At 40.6% G+C, this 20,692-nt stretch overlaps 1 protein-coding gene across 2 annotated transcripts in view; it reads left to right on the top strand.

The window, feature by feature from the left end:
• The window catches only part of LOC124137809 (protein yippee-like 2), a 55,932-nt gene extending 40,294 nt beyond the window's left edge, over positions 1-15,638 (top strand). For both annotated transcript variants that reach the window (XM_046504259.2, XM_046504260.2), the window contains exons 3-5: positions 8,194-8,237; positions 11,419-11,527; positions 12,068-15,638. In XM_046504259.2, coding sequence (XP_046360215.1) covers positions 8,194-8,237; positions 11,419-11,527; positions 12,068-12,157 — 243 coding nt within the window. In that variant the 3' untranslated portion in view covers positions 12,158-15,638. The remainder of the gene's footprint in view (positions 1-8,193; positions 8,238-11,418; positions 11,528-12,067) is intronic.
• Positions 15,639-20,692: the final 5,054 nt, after the last annotated feature.

Below are 20,692 nucleotides of genomic sequence, written 5' to 3'. Positions count from 1 at the left end.
CATAATAGGTCCGACTGACCTACAAGGTCCCAGTATGTTATGTAATCATAAGAGGTCCCCTGTATGCTATGTTGTACAATGCCCCCTGTATCTGTGTGATTGTAAACGGGCCCCTGTGTCCCATGTGGACGTAAGAGATCCCCTGTATGCTATGTTGTACAATGCCCCCTGTATCTGTGTGATTGTAAAAGGCCCCCTGTGTCCCATGTGGACGTAAGAGGTCCCCTGGTTCTGATGAGGTTATTGCATTCACTGGCTGTGCAATGGTTTATCAACTCCAGGCCATGTATCACTTCACGCTACACAGCAGTTCACACCCCAGGTCAAGGTAGCTGACCGTCACTGTGATGTTACCTTGGTTACTACTCACCTTCCCCATTATTCACCTCATCACTTACCATATTCGACGTAATAAGCGCTCTGCTCTAATAAACACCCACGGCGATATTTGCTGATATATTGGCTAGTGAACAATCCCTTTTAGCACCCCTTCCAATTGATCAATGTACACAAGACTTATTTATTCATGTATAAGACGCACTTGTGTGTTATGTGTACCCTTAATTATGGGCAATTAAATTCTGGAAAACATATCCGTGTGTATAATAGATTCTTCTTTTGTATCAATTCAGCCGGTCAGCATAAACCACAAAATTTACAATCTTTTAACTCAAAATTATATTCTAATAAGAGCCCCCTATTTCAAATTTTGTGAGCACCCTGGGTGCTTATTACTTCGAGTATGGTATGTCATATCTGATGTTTTCCACATGCATTATCAGCCTACGTGCCGATACGTTGGTTATTTCCAGTTAACATGAAGCCAGATATTTATGTATTACATAATGAGAAGTTATTGCCAGAACTTTGTCCAAGTACAGAAGGTTACTGGCCTGATGGAAAATTAGTAGGCTCATGAGTCATGAGTCAGTTTAAAATAGGCTGTTTGTTCACGAGAGTCAGACCCATGAGGATCGGGCTTAAAATTGGTCTTCAGCAACCCATGCTTGTCATAAAGGCGACTATGCTTGTCTTAAGAGGCGACTAACGTGATCAGGTGGTCAGGCTCGCTGACTTGGTTGATGCATGTCATCGTATCTCAATTACGTGGATGGATGCTCATGATGTCAATCACTGAATTGTCTGGTCCAGACTCGATTATTTACAGACCGCCGTCATATAGCTGTAATATTGCTGAGTGCGGCCGTAAACAACAAACCATCAATCAATCAATTCATCAGTGGAACATATTCGGATCCATGTCTGCAGCAAATGTCAGTTCCCCATTGGGAATAAAAAAACAGTTCTCAATTTATATCTTATGTGATGGCTTGGTCAAGATGACCTACACTGAAAACAGGACCATTAAAGAGGAAGTGGATTAATATTACATTATTGCATTGATTACAACATTAGTCTACCTCTGAAATGAAGAAAATATGAAATCAAGAAAAAATAACAGTTTTGAACTAAATAACATTTTTTTCCCAATTTCCCCGCTAAGGGCACTTGGTTGAATCGTGGCTAAGTCCCCGAGGCTAATCATTGCTAATGAAGCTTTCATGTTAACGTGGTCATTTTGCTGAAGATCCTGAATTTACATCTACTTGACTGACTTTGTATGTGTGTCAGTCCCTGAATCCCTAAGGTTATATTCAAATCCCCATTTAAGCACTTGTTCAGAGATGGAGTTGTCACAAGAGTAGAAAATGTCTGTTGCTTGAAGGATTTAGCACTTGTACTTGACTGAGAGTTGAGTGAATGCTAGTGGCGGGTATTACATTATATTAACGGATGTACTCGGTGTAATGGGATCAGTGGAATAACTGCTCAGACAGCCGACCTACTCTCTTGATTCCTGACCTCACACCACTCGTACAAATATTACCTATTGGGGTTTATGTGATCGTGAGCGATGCAGTGGACCGTATTGAATACGCCCAATTAGCATACAGGAGTCCTCTTACAGTGAGACATGATACTTGAAACCTCTTATTGTGGGGTCTCTTATGACAACAGTAGGTATTGTGGGGTCTCTTTCAACAACAGACGGTATTGTGGGGTCTCTTATGACAACAGTCGGTATTGTGGGGTCTCTTTCAACAACAGTCGGTATTGTGGGGTCTCTTTCAACAACAGACGGTATTGTGGGGTCTCTTATGACAACAGACGGTATTGTGGTGTCTCTTATGACAACAGTCGGTATTGTTGGGTCTCTTTCAACAACAGACGGTATTGTGGTGTCTCTTATGACAACAGTCGGTATTGTTGGGTCTCTTTCAACAACAGTAGGTATTGTGGGGTCTCTTATGACAACAGAAGGTATTGTGGGGTCTCTTATGACAACAGTCGGTATTGTTGGGTCTCTTTCAACAACAGAAGGTATTGTGGTGTCTCTTTCAACAACAGTAGGTATTGTTGGGTCTCTTTCAACAACAGACGGTATTGTGGTGTCTCTTATGACAACAGTCGGTATTGTTGGGTCTCTTTCAACAACAGACGGTATTGTGGGGTCTCTTATGACAACAGTAGGTATTGTGGGGTCTCTTATGACAACAGAAGGTATTGTGGGGTCTCTTATGACAACAGTAGGTATTGTGGGGTCTCTTTCAACAACAGAAGGTATTGTGGTGTCTCTTTCAACAACAGTAGGTATTGTGGGGTCTCTTATGACAACAGTAGGTATTGTGGGGTCTCTTTCAACAACAGTAGGTATTGTGGGGTCTCTTATGACAACAGTAGGTATTGTGGGGTCTCTTTCAACAACAGAAGATATTGTGGGGTCTCTTTCAACAACAGTAGGTATTGTGGTGTCTCTTATGACAACAGTCGGTATTGTTGGGTCTCTTTCAACAACAGACGGTATTGTGGGGTCTCTTATGACAACAGTAGGTATTGTGGGGTCTCTTATGACAACAGAAGGTATTGTGGGGTCTCTTATGACAACAGTAGGTATTGTGGGGTCTCTTTCAACAACAGAAGGTATTGTGGTGTCTCTTTCAACAACAGTAGGTATTGTGGGGTCTCTTATGACAACAGTAGGTATTGTGGGGTCTCTTTCAACAACAGTAGGTATTGTGGGGTCTCTTATGACAACAGTAGGTATTGTGGGGTCTCTTTCAACAACAGTAGGTAGTGTGGGGTCTCTTTCAACAACAGTAGGTATTGTGGGGTCTCGTATGACAACAGTAGGTATTGTGGGGTCTCTTATGACAACAGTCGGTATTGTGGGGTCTCTTTCAACAACAGTAGGTATTGTTGGGTCTCTTTCAACAACAGAAGATATTGTGGTGTCTCTTTCAACAACAGAAGGTATTGTGGTGTCTCTTATGACAACAGTCGGTATTGTTGGGTCTCTTTCAACAACAGACGGTATTGTGGGGTCTCTTATGACAACCGTATATAGCAGAATACTGCTATTGACAATGGTGATTACAAGTTACAAAAATGTATTTCAAGTGAAATAGTTTTTGTGGCACTAAACACCATTTTGTGGCATACAGCGTCCACTGATCAGTCCTGAAGTGACTTCAAGAAATTGGCAAAAGACAACAACATAAACTTATCCTTTTTCTTGAAATTCAAGTTATCTGTACATCCCAGCGGTCCTTTATTTGCTTGTTGCCTTAAATACAAAAAATTAGTTTTGCGGCCTTATCTAGATTTTTACAATACAGAGATTACAGGTGAGGTGAGGTGAGGTGAAATGGGGTTTAACGTCGCGTCCAAGATTATTGCACTTATAGTCCTTGTTTAAGCCCCTTAATGCCAAGCGCCAGACAGGGTAATAACAAGTACCATCTTTTAACATCTTTGGTAGGCCTGGGACGAGCCCAAATTTACTACCCGGATACCAACACCCCTATTACCCGACCCTGCCCGGGTACCCGCTGTTGGTGTCAAGAGATACAAAATGTCCGATTGGGAATAGTTTGACTGTAGCCCTGGCAGAATGATTTTAGATACACTTTTAAAACGATGTGGTCATGCATACACTGAAGTTGACTGAAGTTTGAGCTTTGTTCAAACATATTTAAGTCAGAAGGAACGTGTTCATAGTCATAAAGAAATGCGAACATAAGAGACTTAAAATTGTCGTGTAACCATGTAGTTATGTAGTGAATTATGGTCATGAAACAATATACCACGGGTCCGGGTAGTCCTGTGGGTACCTTGGTACCCGAGTTACCCGTCCCAGCCCTAATCTTTGGTATGATGCGCCCTGGGATCTGACTCCTGACCTTCTGCTCTCCGGGTGGGCGTTCTACAACTGGAACACAGAGGCGGTCACAGAGATTACAAGTTGCAGACCAACTAGATAAATGCTAGACAAACTGAATGCTGGATTCCTCTTCTAAGCTTCTACTGGCCCACCTAGGGTGATACATGAGGACTATACTCTTACTCAGAGCACCAGATAATTTGTGTGTTTGTATAAAATATGCAAAATAAATCACCATTACCCTAATAATTCGTTTCATACATACAAATATGCATTAATTTTTTTTAAATCCTGTGGTAGGAAAACACAGCGCATATTTTCCCAGTTTATCCTTTTCATCTTACTTGTATTTGTGTACAAATCTATCTGATCAAATGCAGGCACCACACGTACATGAACTCACTTATTGTTGATTAGACATTTACAGTAAACTGTGGTTATAACGTACCCAAAGGGATCACTAATTTTAGTTTGTTATGATCGTAGTTCATTATAAGCACGTGTACAGCATATATACAGCAAATGGCCGGGACCCAAAATTAAGTCTGTTATATCCATCTGTTCGTATAAGCGTGTTCGTTGTAAACGTAGTTTACTGTATATTGCTGTTGTCACTTTATGTAACGTGTACACATGACAGATACAAATTAGAAACAGCATTTTGAATTATTTAAAACTAGAAATACCCATTAAGCAGGACCCAAGGAAGTAAAAACACTGAGGTCGCAACGAAACTCTCAATACCTAATGTGAATGATTAATCCAAAACATTTCTGGAGCTTTAAGTGCGTACCTAAATAACCCTGACAAATATATTGGTTAATTTTAATGGTGAAAACACAGTCAAGCACTGGATAATTAGTAAGTTGACTGTAAATTAGTGATGTTGATTACTTACTTCTGTCATATTTTTAATGAACGTTCTGGAAATAATATCGAAACATGACAATACACTTTCAATAATGCAATGCCAATTAGTTACACCCTGTCTGACAGTGTTAGTGCTTCGTGTAGTGCACTAGTGGTGTTCACACTTGACTAGTACGTTCTATGAACACATCAAGCCCTGCAGAGGCAAGCTGGGATTTGTCCACTTGTGCAGGGTGGTATCACCAACGTCATGGTTGGATAAATACAGCCTCTCCAGAGAGAAGGTCGGCGGTTTGATACCCATCTCCATAATACCAATAAACGCTTAAAAATTGTACTTGATGTTGCCCTGGCATTAAGGGGCTAAAACAAAAGGACTGGTCAGCGCGGTGTCAGTATACCAGGTCTGAGTGGGGTATCCATGTTAAACTGTGGCATGGTATCTCAGTGGACAGGCACTATGAGACTGGCATTAGTCCGGACTAGTACATGGACACACACCCATGCACCTTGCTATATAAGATTAATTATCTTTAACACGTTAAACCCCATTTCGCTTTAACTCACCATAAGCATGTCGTCCCTGCCGTTATGGTGCTAGAATATTGCAAAAGCGGCGTAAAACCATACTCACTCATTCATTCAGTATGGTGTGTTGTGCAAGGACTTTGGGCTTAATGACAGCAACAGCATGTTTGTAGGACTGTGGAGCAATGCCCACTTGACCAATGTACTAAAGGTCAACTGCAGCCTGGACGATGGCCAACAGGAGAATGAACCACATAAATATTACCCTGATGCCAAGGGACATAGTTTTGGAACACGTCAGTCAGTGATCTGGAGAAGTAATGCAGAGGTGTGACCTTGTGATGTGGGTTCCCACTGTGTTTTCTGACCGGTCTCAGAACCTGGAGGACAAGCTTCACAATAAATGATTAATGAGATTAGTGTTTGCCCTGGCTTTGAGGTATGCTTTGTGCGGATCTAGAGTAATGGTCAAATAAAACCCTTAGCTTGCTTTTCTTGTCAGCTGGATGAATTTCTTTGATTATAGGAGAAAGCTTAGTCAGCTAAGTAGCCATGTCTGATATAGTTGCCTGAAGCAGTGTCCCTCACCCCCTGATCTGTTTACCAATGTTCCTGGCTGGTGTTTCCTGGTGTATAAATACTGGCTTGCAAATACTGCATACTGGCTTGCAAATACTGCATACTGGCTTGCAGATATTGCATACTGGCTTGCTCATATTGCATACTGGCTTGCTCATATTGCATACTGGCTTGCAGATATTGCATACTGGCTTGCTCATATTGCATACTGGCTTGCAGATATTGCATACTGGCTTGCTCATATTGCATACTGGCTTGCACATATTGCATACTGGCTTGCAGATATTGCATACTGGCTTGCTCATATTGCATACTGGCTTGCTCATATTACATACTGGCTTGCAGATATTGCATACTGACTTGCTCATATTGCATACTGGCTTGCACATATTGCATACTGGCTTGCTCATATTGCATACTGGCTTGCTCATATTGCATACTGGCTTGCTCATATTGCATACTGGCTTGCAGATATTGCATACTGGCTTGCTCATATTGCATACTGGCTTGCTCATATTGCGTACTGGCTTTCAGATATTGCATACTGGCTTGCTCATATTGCATACTGGCTTGCAGATATTGCATACTGGCTTGCTCATATTGCATACTGGCTTGCACATATTGCATACTGGCTTGCTCATATTGCATACTGGCTTGCTCATATTGCATACTGGCTTGCACATATTGCATACCATCTTGCAGATATTGCATACTGGCTTATGTTAATGTTGTTGAAACCGCTATGTTCTATTATCCACCAGACTTATGTCCACCCACTATCTACTTGGGTAGTGTAGTGTAGTGGTTAAAATGTTGGATTATCACATCGAAGACCCGGGTTCGAATCCCCACTTCTGCAATGGGTGATTCTGGTGTCCCCTGTCATGATCTATCTGAAAGAGGTGTTCAACCATATATTCACCCACTCACCATGTGCTTGCTGTAAGCTCTCTATATCACTGATTAACAACAATCTGATTTCAGGAATATTAAATGATATTTTTCTCTCAAAATGATTGTGGGTTCCCAGTCAGGATCTTAAAGTAACCTTTGCCCAACACCAGTGTAGCTTAGTACAGAATTGGTCTTTAGCAACCCATGCTTGTCGCATGTCATAAGAGGCGAATAACGGGATTCGGTGGTCAGGCTCGCTGACTTGATGCATGTCATCGAATCCCAATTGCATGGATCAATGCCCATGATGTCAATCACTGGATTGCCTGGTCCAGACTCGTTTATTTACAGACCACCTTCATATAGCTGGAATAATGCTGAGGGTGGTGTTAAACAACAACCAAACAAACAAGTCAAGCATTTTCCATCAAAAGGGATATACCCCGGTATATATTTCAGCGTGATCAATTATGGATCTTTTTCATAATGTTCATTTTGATACTTACTTACTTACTTCGGAGATTTAACGTGCGCTTTCCGACCGATGCGTATTTCGCACACGAAATTTTGATTTATCAATTAGCTTTTTATAGGAAATCGGATAATTTTAAACAATTGTATAACATGTTGGTAACTAGTAGTCTGAGATTTGTTATGTTCGCAAACCAGTTTTTAAGTAATATTGTTATGTATATCATCAAGACCTTATTTGTCCTATTGTCATGAGGCTTACAAAAGATTGGGGGCACAGGTGGCCCAGTCGTTTAAGGCGCTGTGCAGAGTTGCGTCCCTTGGGCATGCCAGAAACCTATGATTGTGGGTTCGAATCCCGGTTCGCCCCAATTATGTTTCTAGGTTTGTCAGCACCATACCCGTGCTCGTGGGTTTCACCGAAGTGGTAAACGTCTGAGACCTGCATCACTTCGGGCTTTCCTCCCACATTAAGCTGACACGCCGTGATATAACTGGAATACTGTTAAAAGCGGCGTTAAACCCAACTCACTCACTCACTTACAAAAGATAACAGTAAAAGATCATACGAAAATGTTGATGTTCATCTTGGCACCAAAGGTTGACCTTTAATATTTGGTTTGTTTCAGTCGTTCCAAGGCAGCCAAGGCCGGGCGTATCTGTTCAACTCAGTGTAAGTATCTCAGTGTCTCGTGGGAGAGGGGTGCACATAGCAATCAAGTGTATGTGATCCGGAAGTAATCTCAGAGCTCCAGATAAGCTTTTGGTGTTGTGGGTATTTTACCCATGCATTTTAAAATCATTGGGTATCAGTAATTCTATCTGGGTATTCAAATTTCTGTTACCCATTAGTTTTTACACATGTGGGTATTTAAGTTAAATATTTAAAAACTCTATTCATCTAGTCCATGCAAACTGGTGTCGTGTGGGTTCGAGAGCTTTATAGGACTCAAAAATACCACGATACTTCCACAAGAAAGTGTGATGGCAAATGATCATGATGTAAGTGTCATCGTGGAGTTTGGCAAGGTTGACGGAATGCCAGTTTATAATTTCAAAATAAGTTGCTGATTTGCTAATCGAATACGCAGGGTTACTTCACAATATTTTGATGATACGCACAAGTTTTATTTTTGTAGCGTATCTGTAATGGATCAATGCTCATGATATCAATCACTGGATTGTCTGGTCCAGATTATTTAAAGACTGCCGTTATATAGTTTGAAAATTGCTGAGTGCGACGTTAAACAACAAACAAACATTGAAGCTGAGCCAAAATCCACAATCACTGAGTGAATTGTTTGGCACATGTGTAGGTCGTACCTTTAAACTGAGCTACCCCTTGAGGTAATTTCAGAACAGGTAACCTTTCACCCAGTCTGACATTTGAAAGCATCTGCTTTTTAATGGGCTATTCTAGTGCATGTGTTGTGTAAATGTCAGCCTGCTGGTTACAGTACACACAAGCCATGTGCCCATTCATTTAGCAGTGGGGGGCGAATAGGTGCAGGTTGCACTGTGGTCAAGCTGAAGCACATTAGGGGCTCCTAGTGGAGTAGGTTGCACTGTAGCGTATCTGTAATGTTTGTTGCATATTTGATACGCTTGGATTTTATTTTACTGCGTATTTCTGCATTTCTGATGTGTATTTTACGCAGATACGCAGCTTATCTGGAGCTCTGATGCTTGCTGTAAAAGGCGACTCTGCTTGTCGTAAGAGGTGACTAACAAGATCTGGTAGTCAGGCTTGCTGTCTTGGTTGATGCATGTCATCAATCCCAATTGCGTGGATCGATGTGCATGACGTCAATCACTGGATCGATTATTTACAGACTGCCCTTATATAGCTGGAATATAGCTGAGTGTGGCGTTAAACAACAAACAAACATACAAATCAAATGATACAGGTCAGGTGACCAGTAAAGATTGTACAGGTTTAAAGTGTTGTTTCACAAGTTAGCATAATCCTTTGAATGTAACTGAGCAGTGTTCATCTTCCCGAGGGGCGGTCGGGTAGCCTAGTGGTTAAAGCGTTCGCTCGTCACGCCGAAGACCCGGGTTCGATTCCTGACATGGGTACAATGTGTGAAGCCCATTTCTTGTGTCCCCCGCTGTGATATTGCTGGAATATTGCTAAAAGCGGCGTAAAATCAAACTCACTGACTCACTCACTCATCTTCCCGAGGCAAGGGAGTTATCTGACTTTAAAAGTCCAGTTTCGACCCTTGCCGAACTAGGCTGGAATTACTGGGCTCCATCGTAGCGCAACCAGTGGTTATTATGAGTTATGTCCCTTCTGAGCCGATCCTATGGACCAATCCGATTCTATCACTTATATTTGTTTCAAACAAAATGGCGGCGCCAAGTCAAGACCATCTGATCGATAATCAAGATCTATATTGTGATAAAACGGGTCTTACATTGTGAAGAGCATCAAATCACACGAGCACATTGATTAAAAACATGAAAGGTTTGGAAAATATCTGTTGACAACGAGTTGTTGGTGCACATGCTTTGCAAATTCTGCAATCGACCGAAATCTGCACGACAGTTTTTAACGAGATTTTGATTGGACTATGCATAGACACGTAAGTCCAGCCAAAAAGTAACTCCATAATACCAGCCTAGTTCGGCAAGGGTGGAAACTGGACTTTTATAGCCAGTTAATTCGCTTGCCTCGGGAAGATGAGCAGTGTTATGTATTCAACATGACTGTTGTTGCTGAACTGAACATTTTCACTTTGTGGTGGGTGTTTTGTTAGTCATAATTAGATTATTTGACAAATCTTACCAAAAACAAAGATGCCGTTATACACATGGTTGACGACTGTCACAACAGCTTCATCAACTTGCGTAAACAACTGACCACACTTGTCTAAATGTAGCTCTCTAGTACATTGTGTAGTGTGAGTTTTGTTATATATATGATTCGTTTGTTTTTGTTTTGTTTGTTGTTTTACGCCGCACTCGGCGATATTCAAGCTATATGACGGCAGTCTGTAAATAATCGAGTCTGGACCAGACAATCCAGTGATTGATATCATGAGCATCGATCCACGCACTTGGGATCAATGACATGCTTCAACCAAGTCAGCGAGCCTGACCACCCGATCCCGTAAGTCGCCTCTTACGGCAAGCATGGGTTGCTGAAGACCTATTCTACCCCAGATCTTCACGGGTCGTTATATATGTGAAACGTCAAGGCAAGAGAACAGACTCGTATTCCAGCCATAACGGATTCCGTTACGCTTCAAAAGCAAAATAGTAGTGAAATTTATGTGAATGATCACTGGAAGTTAGTAAGGGCACTAAGTGTTCGTGAAATGGGCAAGCATGTCCGCGTGCAGTGAACCGGACATAACAATACCCTCCAGATAAAAATATGTCACTTTGTGTAAGGGACACTCCTATTCTATGCATTAATTTCATGATTTACAGTATCTCATCCTTCACTGTGTCTGTGCGTACTTGTGTTCTACACCCGTGAAGATCCGGGGTAGAATAGGTCTTCAGCATCCCATGCTTGTCGTAAAAGGCAGCTATGCTTGTCGTAAGAGGTGACTATGCTTGTCGTTAGAGGCAACTTACAGGATCGGGTAGTAAAGCTTGCTGTCTTGGTTGATACGTGTCATTGTATCCCAATTATTAGGATCGATGCTCATGATTTAAATCACTGGATTGTCCAGTTCAGACTTGAATAATTAGAGACTGCCTTCTTATAGCTGGAATATTGCTGAGTGCGGCGTTAAACAACAAACAAACAAACTAACCAACTTGTGTTCTGATTCATCTGTGTACAACAAGAGTTATCCCCCCTACTGTCCCTGGATACTGAATGTGGCCCTTTTCTCCAGTGTTAACGTCGGCTGCGGACCAGCGGAGGAGAGGGTGTTGCTGACGGGGTTGCATGCCGTTGCGGACATCTACTGCGAGTGCTGCAAAACCACACTGGGCTGGAAATACGTGAGTTGCCTCTGACTGTTTCAACCCATCACATAGCTGCAAACTGTTCCGAATTTTTGGTGTTTTTTTTCGAATTTACAACTGACTTACGAAAATTCAATTTCTTCCTTAATTCATACGAATTATATGACAATGAATGATCAAAATCATAAGGACTAATTTTTCATAAACAAGATGAAGGGAGGGTAATTATTTAGTCTTACATTGTCGGTTATGAGCAACTTTAAAGATCAGTTCGTAAGACTTCGTAATTTTGATGAAGCCCATTTCTAGTGTCCCCCGCTGTGGTATTGCTGGAATATTGCTAAAAGCGGCGTAAAACAATACTCACTCACTCACTGACTCGTAACTTTGATTGAATGTCCTCATAGGCTGACAATTGGATCGTTGCTCTTATCAATCACTGGGTTGTCTGGTTCAGACTAGATATATATACAGGCTGCCGTCATATAGCTGGAATACTGCTGGTTGCGGCGTTAAACAAAACAACTGTTATGGAACTTAGAAAATATGACTTGATGCGGTTCTTTGTGGTTTCAGGAACATGCATTTGAATCTAGTCAGAAGTACAAGGAAGGGAAGTTTATCATCGAACTGGCACACATGATCAAAGACAACGGATGGGACTGACTCTCCCCCCCCTCACACACCCCCTCATCATAGGTCATGTGATCTGTTACCATGGTTACAGTGTATCGGTGTACCCGTGTCAAGTATGATCGTGTGACCCTCCACATGATTGGACTGTCTTGATTGGGAGGAACACAAGACGGTTTATTGTGAGTCAATGGTGGCATGTGTCCGCAACTCGAACTGAATCCACGTAGAGCTGATTCTGGAAGAGACCAGATCCCGAGTTTGAGACCCGTTTTTAACATGGCAGACATCTTTGTACTGTCTGGATGTCACGTGAGCAGTGTCGGCTTTCGGAGGAAATGTCAAGATTACCTTCAGACCTTTTTGTCGTCTGCATATTGTGAAGTACTTTTTAATCCTCACTTGTAGACAAATCTTTGTGAATGTACTTTCGACAGGCTTACAGTGCGTTTTAAGATTTGTCATCCAGTTCCTAAATCTGCAGAACTTGACCTTTTCAGTCTGATTTTCATTGGAACCTCCTTATGTTCATAGGTTCTAGGGGTGTCATGATACGTCTACCTCACGTTGAATCAAATCAAGATAATCGAGTCACAATATGACGAATATCGTGATACTCAAGTTCCGCTGTTTTTTTGTGAAGTTTTCCACGTGGCCTGTTTAACAATATGTTGTTGCTAGCAACGAGGTTGTGTGTAATTCACATTTAGTTACTTCAGGCGTGTTCTGAAAGTATGTTAATTATGTTATCAGATTAACGCTTTGTCTTGTTATAGATATAAATTTAAGGCTAGCCCTGTTAATTACCAGGATGAGTTGTTGCAAAATTTGTAAATATTACTTTAAGATTTATATAGAATTATTGAATGAATCAATCTATGGGTAGGCGTATCATGTATCGTATCATCGGATATAAATTCACAATGTAATACATTGGTGAAGTATGACACCCCAAATAGATTCACAAAACAGAATCATTTATCTTTACATGAAGGATTTCGTACAGTTCAGCTGAAAAGGTTGATATACGAAGAAGTTCAACGGTTTCAACGATGCAGATTAAGCAAGAGGCCTGGTACGTGAAACTATGTTGGCCTTGGCGGAGAAAACTTCACTCTGGACTCACAAACTCGGATCAGCTCGTTAACTTATTCCTCGACAACCCCAGTGGGAGACCCTAGGGAGTTCCATTGTGCTAAACGTTTCAATTATCTGTGATTTTTTTCTTGACAAATGTTGTACATATCTATAGTAGCAACTCAGTGCTATTCTTGTCATCAATAGTCTACAGCTGTCAGTGCAGTGTCAGTTGCCACGGTAACAGTCGTATTGTTAGTCAGTCTGCACGGTGCATGGTCGGCCATTTTGTTTGTCATGGGTGCTTTCAGTTTAACAGCTTGGCCATTATGTCATAGAGCAAGTTTTATTTGGTGACAAATTTAGTGTCGATATGAATATGAATATTGTTTTTCATTTAGAAAATGAAGTACCAAAACAATTATGCATATTTCTCAGTGTAAATAAGTTTATTTACTGACTGATGACAGTTTTCCATAACTGACATATACAAAAAAATTATTAATCTGCCAAATATTGAAATTTATTAATGGTCATAGACTATGAAGTTTAGCATTATTTGAGTACCATGTTATACTCTATTATAAGATATTTTGTAGTAATATTTTCAAAAGTTTCATCTTCAAGGTGAAAGGTTACACACTTACAGACCATGATCCATTATTGGTCAGGGATGGAAATTAGCTCGAGCATGGACACGTAATATATATATTTAGGGTCCATGTCTCTAGCCCCCTCCAACCCTACCCCAGTTTTGTTAATGTAAGAGGTATCTTAAGAGCAAGCAGAACTGCAAACATTTTTGGGGGTATTGCTATATATTGTCACTATTGGGGCAGGTAGACGTTCTTGGTTGATTTCCATCCTTGTTGGATACATCCGTGTCGTGCAGGGCTGACTGTAGTATTTCTCAATTAGCGTGAGCAGGTTTTACACCGGTAAGATCTGTGTTCTAAGCTACATCACTTCATCGTTACACAAGCCAACGCTTGTGCATCTTTGTACACGTGAATCATATGGGTCTGTTGGACAGCATTCACAAAACTGACTCTTCATGCCATAATCATTATCATCATCATAATCATCACTTGTCATGACCACCATTTTCATCAGTTTCCGAATCCAGACTCATCTTTATTTCATCATAACAGTCATCATCACATGTTTGCCATTCTCATTATAATACGATATCCAAATTTTATCTCATTTCACTCGCAATCATATTCAATCCTTCATCGCAGACAAGCAACAGAAATGTCATAAAACACCACTATGAGTAATGTAATTAATAACTTCCAGCCAAGTCAGTATGCTAGAATAGGATTTAATTTGTTTGTACTTTGAGTTCCTTTGAAGCTTGACAATACTAATCGTGCTAATGGAGGTTTTCTTTGTGATATGCCTTGGTAACGTGCTAGGTGATTGGGAGTCGTTTCATTAGTCACCCTGTCGTAGTTTGTGGAGGATGCTTTCGTCAGTACTTCACTGGTTGTATGTATTCACAGATGGTGAAATGAAGTGCGTACAAAACTGTGACGTATTGCTCACGGTGTACTGTAAATCTGGAAAGTTTTGCAAGCAGGATGGTACGTCGAAAACTATGTGTAACACACACTCGCAATAGCTTCATGACGCAGTTATATTTGCAGACCAACACCTAACAAAAAACATAAGGATGCATATTTCGCTTATTCACTTCACATTGTCAAACAAGCCAGAACATGATTATATCAATAATCCCTAACATCTTGTTAACTTATTATCCATTGTCACGCTCAGGAAAGTTCACTAACCTGACACACCTTGTCAATTTCCTTACGTAACACTGTAGTCCAGACATCACTATCCTTTTGTTAGATAAACATGCTACTTCAACCTTCCTTGTCAACAGGGGCGGTCGGGTAGCCTAGTGGTTAAAGCGTTCGCTCGTCATGCCGAAAACCCGGGTTCGATTCCCGACATGGGTACAATGTGTGAAGCCCATTTCTGGTGTCCCCCGCCATGATATTGCTGGAACATTGCTAAAAGCGGCGTAAAGCCATACTCACTCACTCCTTGTCAACAACAACAATGCATGTATCTGTAGTTAAAACAAACGCTGACCGACACTTTTCATCCCGCTAGTTCCACTCAAGAACAATAACACATGCAAAAGCAACCCTCATCTTTGGTAATCTCATCGTCATGGTGACGCAGTTATGGCTATTGTTACCCGCTCGCAATAATTTATTGGCGCAAAACTTTTCGGATTTACGGTAATACACACTTGGGTATAATACTTGCCCCTACACTGTATCTTATTGAAGTGTTCATTATAGACCGGGAAGTACAGTAGTACGACTGCACCTACCACTATGGAGAAAGGGTATATGTGTTGTATATATTGTCAATATTTCGTCATCCGTGAAAATAATTGATACATTAGCAGTGATAGGGCTCATTAAGATCGCTAGTTTATATGGTAGTGACTATATACTAATGTATGCCATGACAGATTAACTAAGAATCAGGTGGTGCTTATCATTTTAAAGTAGTTTACAAAATGTTTTTGGTATTTTAGGAATTTCTGCTCCTTAACTGGATACCTTAAGCTTGTGAAGTGTTGAGAATGTGTCTTCTGGCTCAATTTACTTCTAATTAAAATGAGAAAATATTTAACAATTTTCAAGCTAACATCAAAATCAAGCATGTTTATGGTTTAATGTTTTGTTTTTTATGAACAAAAACACCTCAGGCCGTAATGAAAGAATTATTAGATTTTTAACCCAACACACCTCACTACCAAACAACCCTATCACCTCCTGTTAAACCTACAGTACCTACAGATGAAACTTTCTAAATAATAATAATGATAATATTAAGTGCATTTATAATGCGCCACATTCCATTCACCAAGTGGATGCTCATAGCGCTACACTGTTATTACCCCGGTCAGTGGATCAGTGAGCACTCGATTTTCATTCTCAGCTCCCTGGGGAGTATACAACCGAAGCTGCCACTGCCAAATGTGGTCCCTTTCCTTTGTTGAAGTGCTTGTGGTGATGCCGGGTTAGAACTGGTCCCCAGCAACCTATGCTGGTTGTAAGAGGCGACCAAATGGATAGGTGGTCACTGTTTGTGACTTGGTTGATGCATGTCATCGTACCCAGATGACGTGGATCGGTGCTCATTACATCAATCACTGGATTGTCTGGTCCAGACTTGATTAATTACAGACCGCAATCATACAGCTGGAATAGTGCTCAGTGGCTTGTAACAGCATTCACTCACTCACACAAACACAGACTGATTCCACCAAACAAACATGTTGAACAACAAACAAACACAAACATTTGATGAAGCACAGCATGGACACAGTCCCACCAAACTTTCATGCATCATGTGACTCACCTCCAACATTATTTTAAAGATTTGAATAAAAATCTAATAATTTTTTATTATGCAGGGGCACGGGTGGCCCAGTCGTCTAAGGCTCCGCAATTCGCTATGCAGAGTTGCGTCCCTTGGGCACACCAGAAAACCATGATTGTGGGTTCGAATCCCGGTTCACCCTGATTATGTTTCTGGGTTTGTCAGCACCATACCTGTGCTCGTTGGTTTCACCGAAGTGGTAAATGTCTGAGACCTGCATCACTTCGGGTTTTCCATGAGATAACTTGCATACTGTTAAAAGCGGCGTTAAACCAAACTCACTCACTCACTCATTCTTATTATGACCTTGAGTGCTAACTGTTCTTGTTTAAGGAGCCTATGGCAATGATCATGTAATTGCAGTTGTCTGAGAACCAGTTTTATATTGAGAAATATTTGGCTCCGAATTCGGACTGGTGAAGTATTGATGATGATATTCAGCATCAGGCATGTAAACTCCAGCAGTTATCAACATAGCTGTATCTCAAGGCATCGCGGACATTCCAAATCATACCCAAACATTCTATCATAAGCAGACATGGCTTTCGTTTAGATCAAAGTCGTGAGAATAGTTTCCTTACAACTGTCTGTGACTTTCCTTGGGCTTCTCTTGATAATGAAGATGTTTATGGTAGTGACTAACCGTGTGATATTATGTATTTTACAGTTACAAATTTCCCCCAAACTGCTGATGTTTCCATGGAAACACTTCTTAATTTATTGAAAATGTTTGTCTTAAACAGTAATATGTTTACCTGTTGAAGTAGCATTTTAATTTCTGTGATCACATTAGCTAGTAGCAAAAAGGCACTGATAGTCCGTTTCAAAATATCAACATTTTTCAAAGTGGCAACAGAACAAAAGTTATTGCTTGATGTTTTTAAAAAAGAAATTAGCATCATTATTTAAAAAAATGAACTTTGATATAAAGAACGTAACGAAATCTGGCCATATACAGTCAGGTAAAACACTGTATATATATATATATATATATATCTGTGTTGTGTTCATTAAGGCAGGGGTGGTCTTAGTAACAGGCTTTTGTTGATTTGGAGTAGCCTCAGTGTGATATCTGGTAGTACATGTGTGATGACTTGCCTTATTGCGACAAAGTCTACGCTTGACAACAGGTCTGAATGTTAGCCACCTTGCTTTGTTTGTCCGAGGTGACATTAATGTAAAGCATTGAATAGAAGTGCCAAATTTTATTTTGGACAAGTAATGTTTTAGTGACTGCATTCCTTTTTTCCATAACAAATGGTAGCTAATGTTGCAGCCATAAAATTTTCAAGTCACATGATGGGATTCAAACCATGGACCTTCTGATCTGAGCGCACATCCAAGATCTGAGATCTGCCTCGTCCACATGACCAAAGAAACTATTACAACGATTCATATCTCTTCAATCCTCCTATCAATAGGCAAGCATCACACATGTACTGTATTTCCTCAGTTAGACGCCCAGGTGTCTATTAATTTCTCACAAGCCGTTGACCGGACTCTATCAGAGGCCTGGACGCTCCTCTGTTTAGTGCTGACACAGTGGCTACTCCCCACCTTACCGAATCCCAAATTCTGCAGTCTAACAAAGGGTCCATTTGCAGGAAACTTAATAATCATCAACATATCAGACCCGGCTTCCAAGGCAGAGCCTATGAGCCAGCATCATGTAGAGGCAGGCATGTATTGGAGACCCGGTGTTTAATAGAGGAATACGGTATTTAGCTACTGGTTGGTCAGTATAGCCTTACACTCGATGTCTAGCTCTAGTGCTGCTGTGTTAATTATACTCATGTGATAGCTCTCACCTTGGTCAACTGAACTAGTCTATGTTGTATTTTAGGTGGGGTATATGTTTTTTTGTGATGTACCTGTAGAGAATGTACTGTTTTCCTTAACACTGTGGAGGTTCTGGTTGAAGTTGTGTGCATGTATATGTATGGGTAGTGTTGTGTGTGATCATATTAACCCTTTATATTCTTCTGAGGCATTTCTCTTTGTTTCCTTACACCTTCCTTTTGAGTACACAGTTACTGAAATCTTTAACTTCCCATCCTTGGCACGCAAGGACTAATTACCTGTTGCCATGGTTGCACACTAGATCCAGTTACGAACCAGTTGCTTGTCAGTTGCGTAATGAAAAATAATGCTATTATCTTGGTATTTTGAACAGTTGTCTCCCTTTGATGTCAAATTAGCTGGAAATGCCAGTTGACCTGGCCCCGTTTCACAAAGTGACCTTAGCTCCACAATTGTCATTAGCCTATGTTACAGGATGGGAGTTAGACCACTTTAGTGCTAAAATAGCTCCCTGGAATGGGCCCCTGGGCCTCGTTTCACAAGGTGATATTACGCTAGGATTCTCGTAGTATATGTGAGAGGATGGAGTACAAAGACCTTAGTGTTAAGATCACTTTGTGGAACGGGGCCTTGTACCTTGCAAGTCAACCACTTTCACTGACATAACCTCTTTCCATCCTCCAAATGGGTGGATCGATGCTCATGATATCAATCATTCGATTGTCTGGTCCAGACTCGATTATTTACAGACCGCCGTCATATAGCTGGAATATTGCTGAGTGCGGCGTTAAACAACAAACCAACCAATCTTTCCATCCACATGTGGCTCAGTCAGATCATTCGCTGCAGTTCATTGTGCACAGTTGCCTCCCTTTACTGTGCCAGAATCTTATGATCATGGGTTAAAAGCCACATTGCAAGTGACTTTGTATCTAGGATGTCAGCATATTCCCATGCTCGTTGGTTTCACCAAAGTGGTAAAAGTCTGAGCTGCTTTATTTTGGACTGTCCTCTCATTTTTGGCTGAGGTCCTCTGGTATAACTGGAATACTGTTCAAAGCAGCTTACACCGATGTGGTAAACGTCTGAGACCTGCATCACTTCGGGCTTTCCTCCCACATTAAGCTGACAGGCTGTGATATAACTTAAAAGCAGCATTAAACCCAACTTACTCACTCACTCACTCACTCACTCACTCACTCACTCACTCACTCACTCAAAGCAGCTTAAAACCAACCTTACTCACTACACAATGACTAACCTTATTGTCAGCCTGTCAAATTGCTTAGAACCCTCTGTCAAACCAATATTATTTCCCAACTTCTTAAACTGACCAACCACATATAAGGCTTTGTCCTTTTCTCTTTGTGATTGGCTACAAGTATCAGTGCATCTAGTGTGTTGCCATGGTTACAGGGAATCTACTAACCAATAGTCAGGAAGATGCTTGACCTCGTTAACTGTAAATAATAACTGCAAATTTGTTTTGTTTTATATTGATCAGTTCTCAAAGATTTGTTTCCTTTCTAAAGGTATGAGTTTTCCAGCAGGACTTTTTGAGGTTATATTTTACAATGCATGTTATTAAGTTTGGACTTGTTTCCTGATTGGTTGTTACCATGGTAATGAGGTAAACTTACACAGCAGGTTTTCAGATTTCGTAACAATTGGTATTTTGTTTCTTTGTTTTCTTGCTTATATTTATCTTAGCTCCTTTTCTTTTTTTTTATATTTTTGGAGACTTGAACTATTTTTGTTGCGGTTCCTAGTTGGCATTTTGTAGCTGATACAATCATTGGTCACACACCCAGCATTTGAGTCACTGCTTCTGGAACAATACTGCACAACGGTGCCATCACCTGTATAGAACCCACTGTCATATATAGCTGAAACATTGCTGACACGGCCCCTCTCACTTACTCACTCACTCTACCAAAGTAAACCATTATTTCAAATTCTTCATCAATTTCACATCTCAAGGTGTCAATATAATAAAATTTGAAATAATTGGTTTACGCCAGTTGAAAATATAGACTACTACACCATACTGACATTCAAATGTACCACTCAACATTTCTTAGGACCAAAATTGTTATCTTTAGTCAAAGGTGTGTTCCTTAGCAAATGTTGAGTAGTATATTCTAATAGTTATTCTAGTTGTGTTGCATCACAAGCTTTTATACCATAAGACATCTTTTCAAATCATGAATCAGAAGACAAATTTCTGTTGAGTTTATATTTTGAAAAACAAAATCAACCAATGTCATTGATGCACAAGAA

Source organism: Haliotis rufescens, unplaced genomic scaffold (assembly GCF_023055435.1).
Source record: "Haliotis rufescens isolate VD_foot unplaced genomic scaffold, xgHalRufe1.0.p SCAF_57, whole genome shotgun sequence".
Taxonomy (NCBI): Eukaryota; Metazoa; Mollusca; class Gastropoda; order Lepetellida; family Haliotidae; genus Haliotis; species Haliotis rufescens.
The sequence above is the reverse complement of the archived record's forward strand: the minus strand, read 5'-3'. Positions and strand labels throughout refer to the sequence as shown.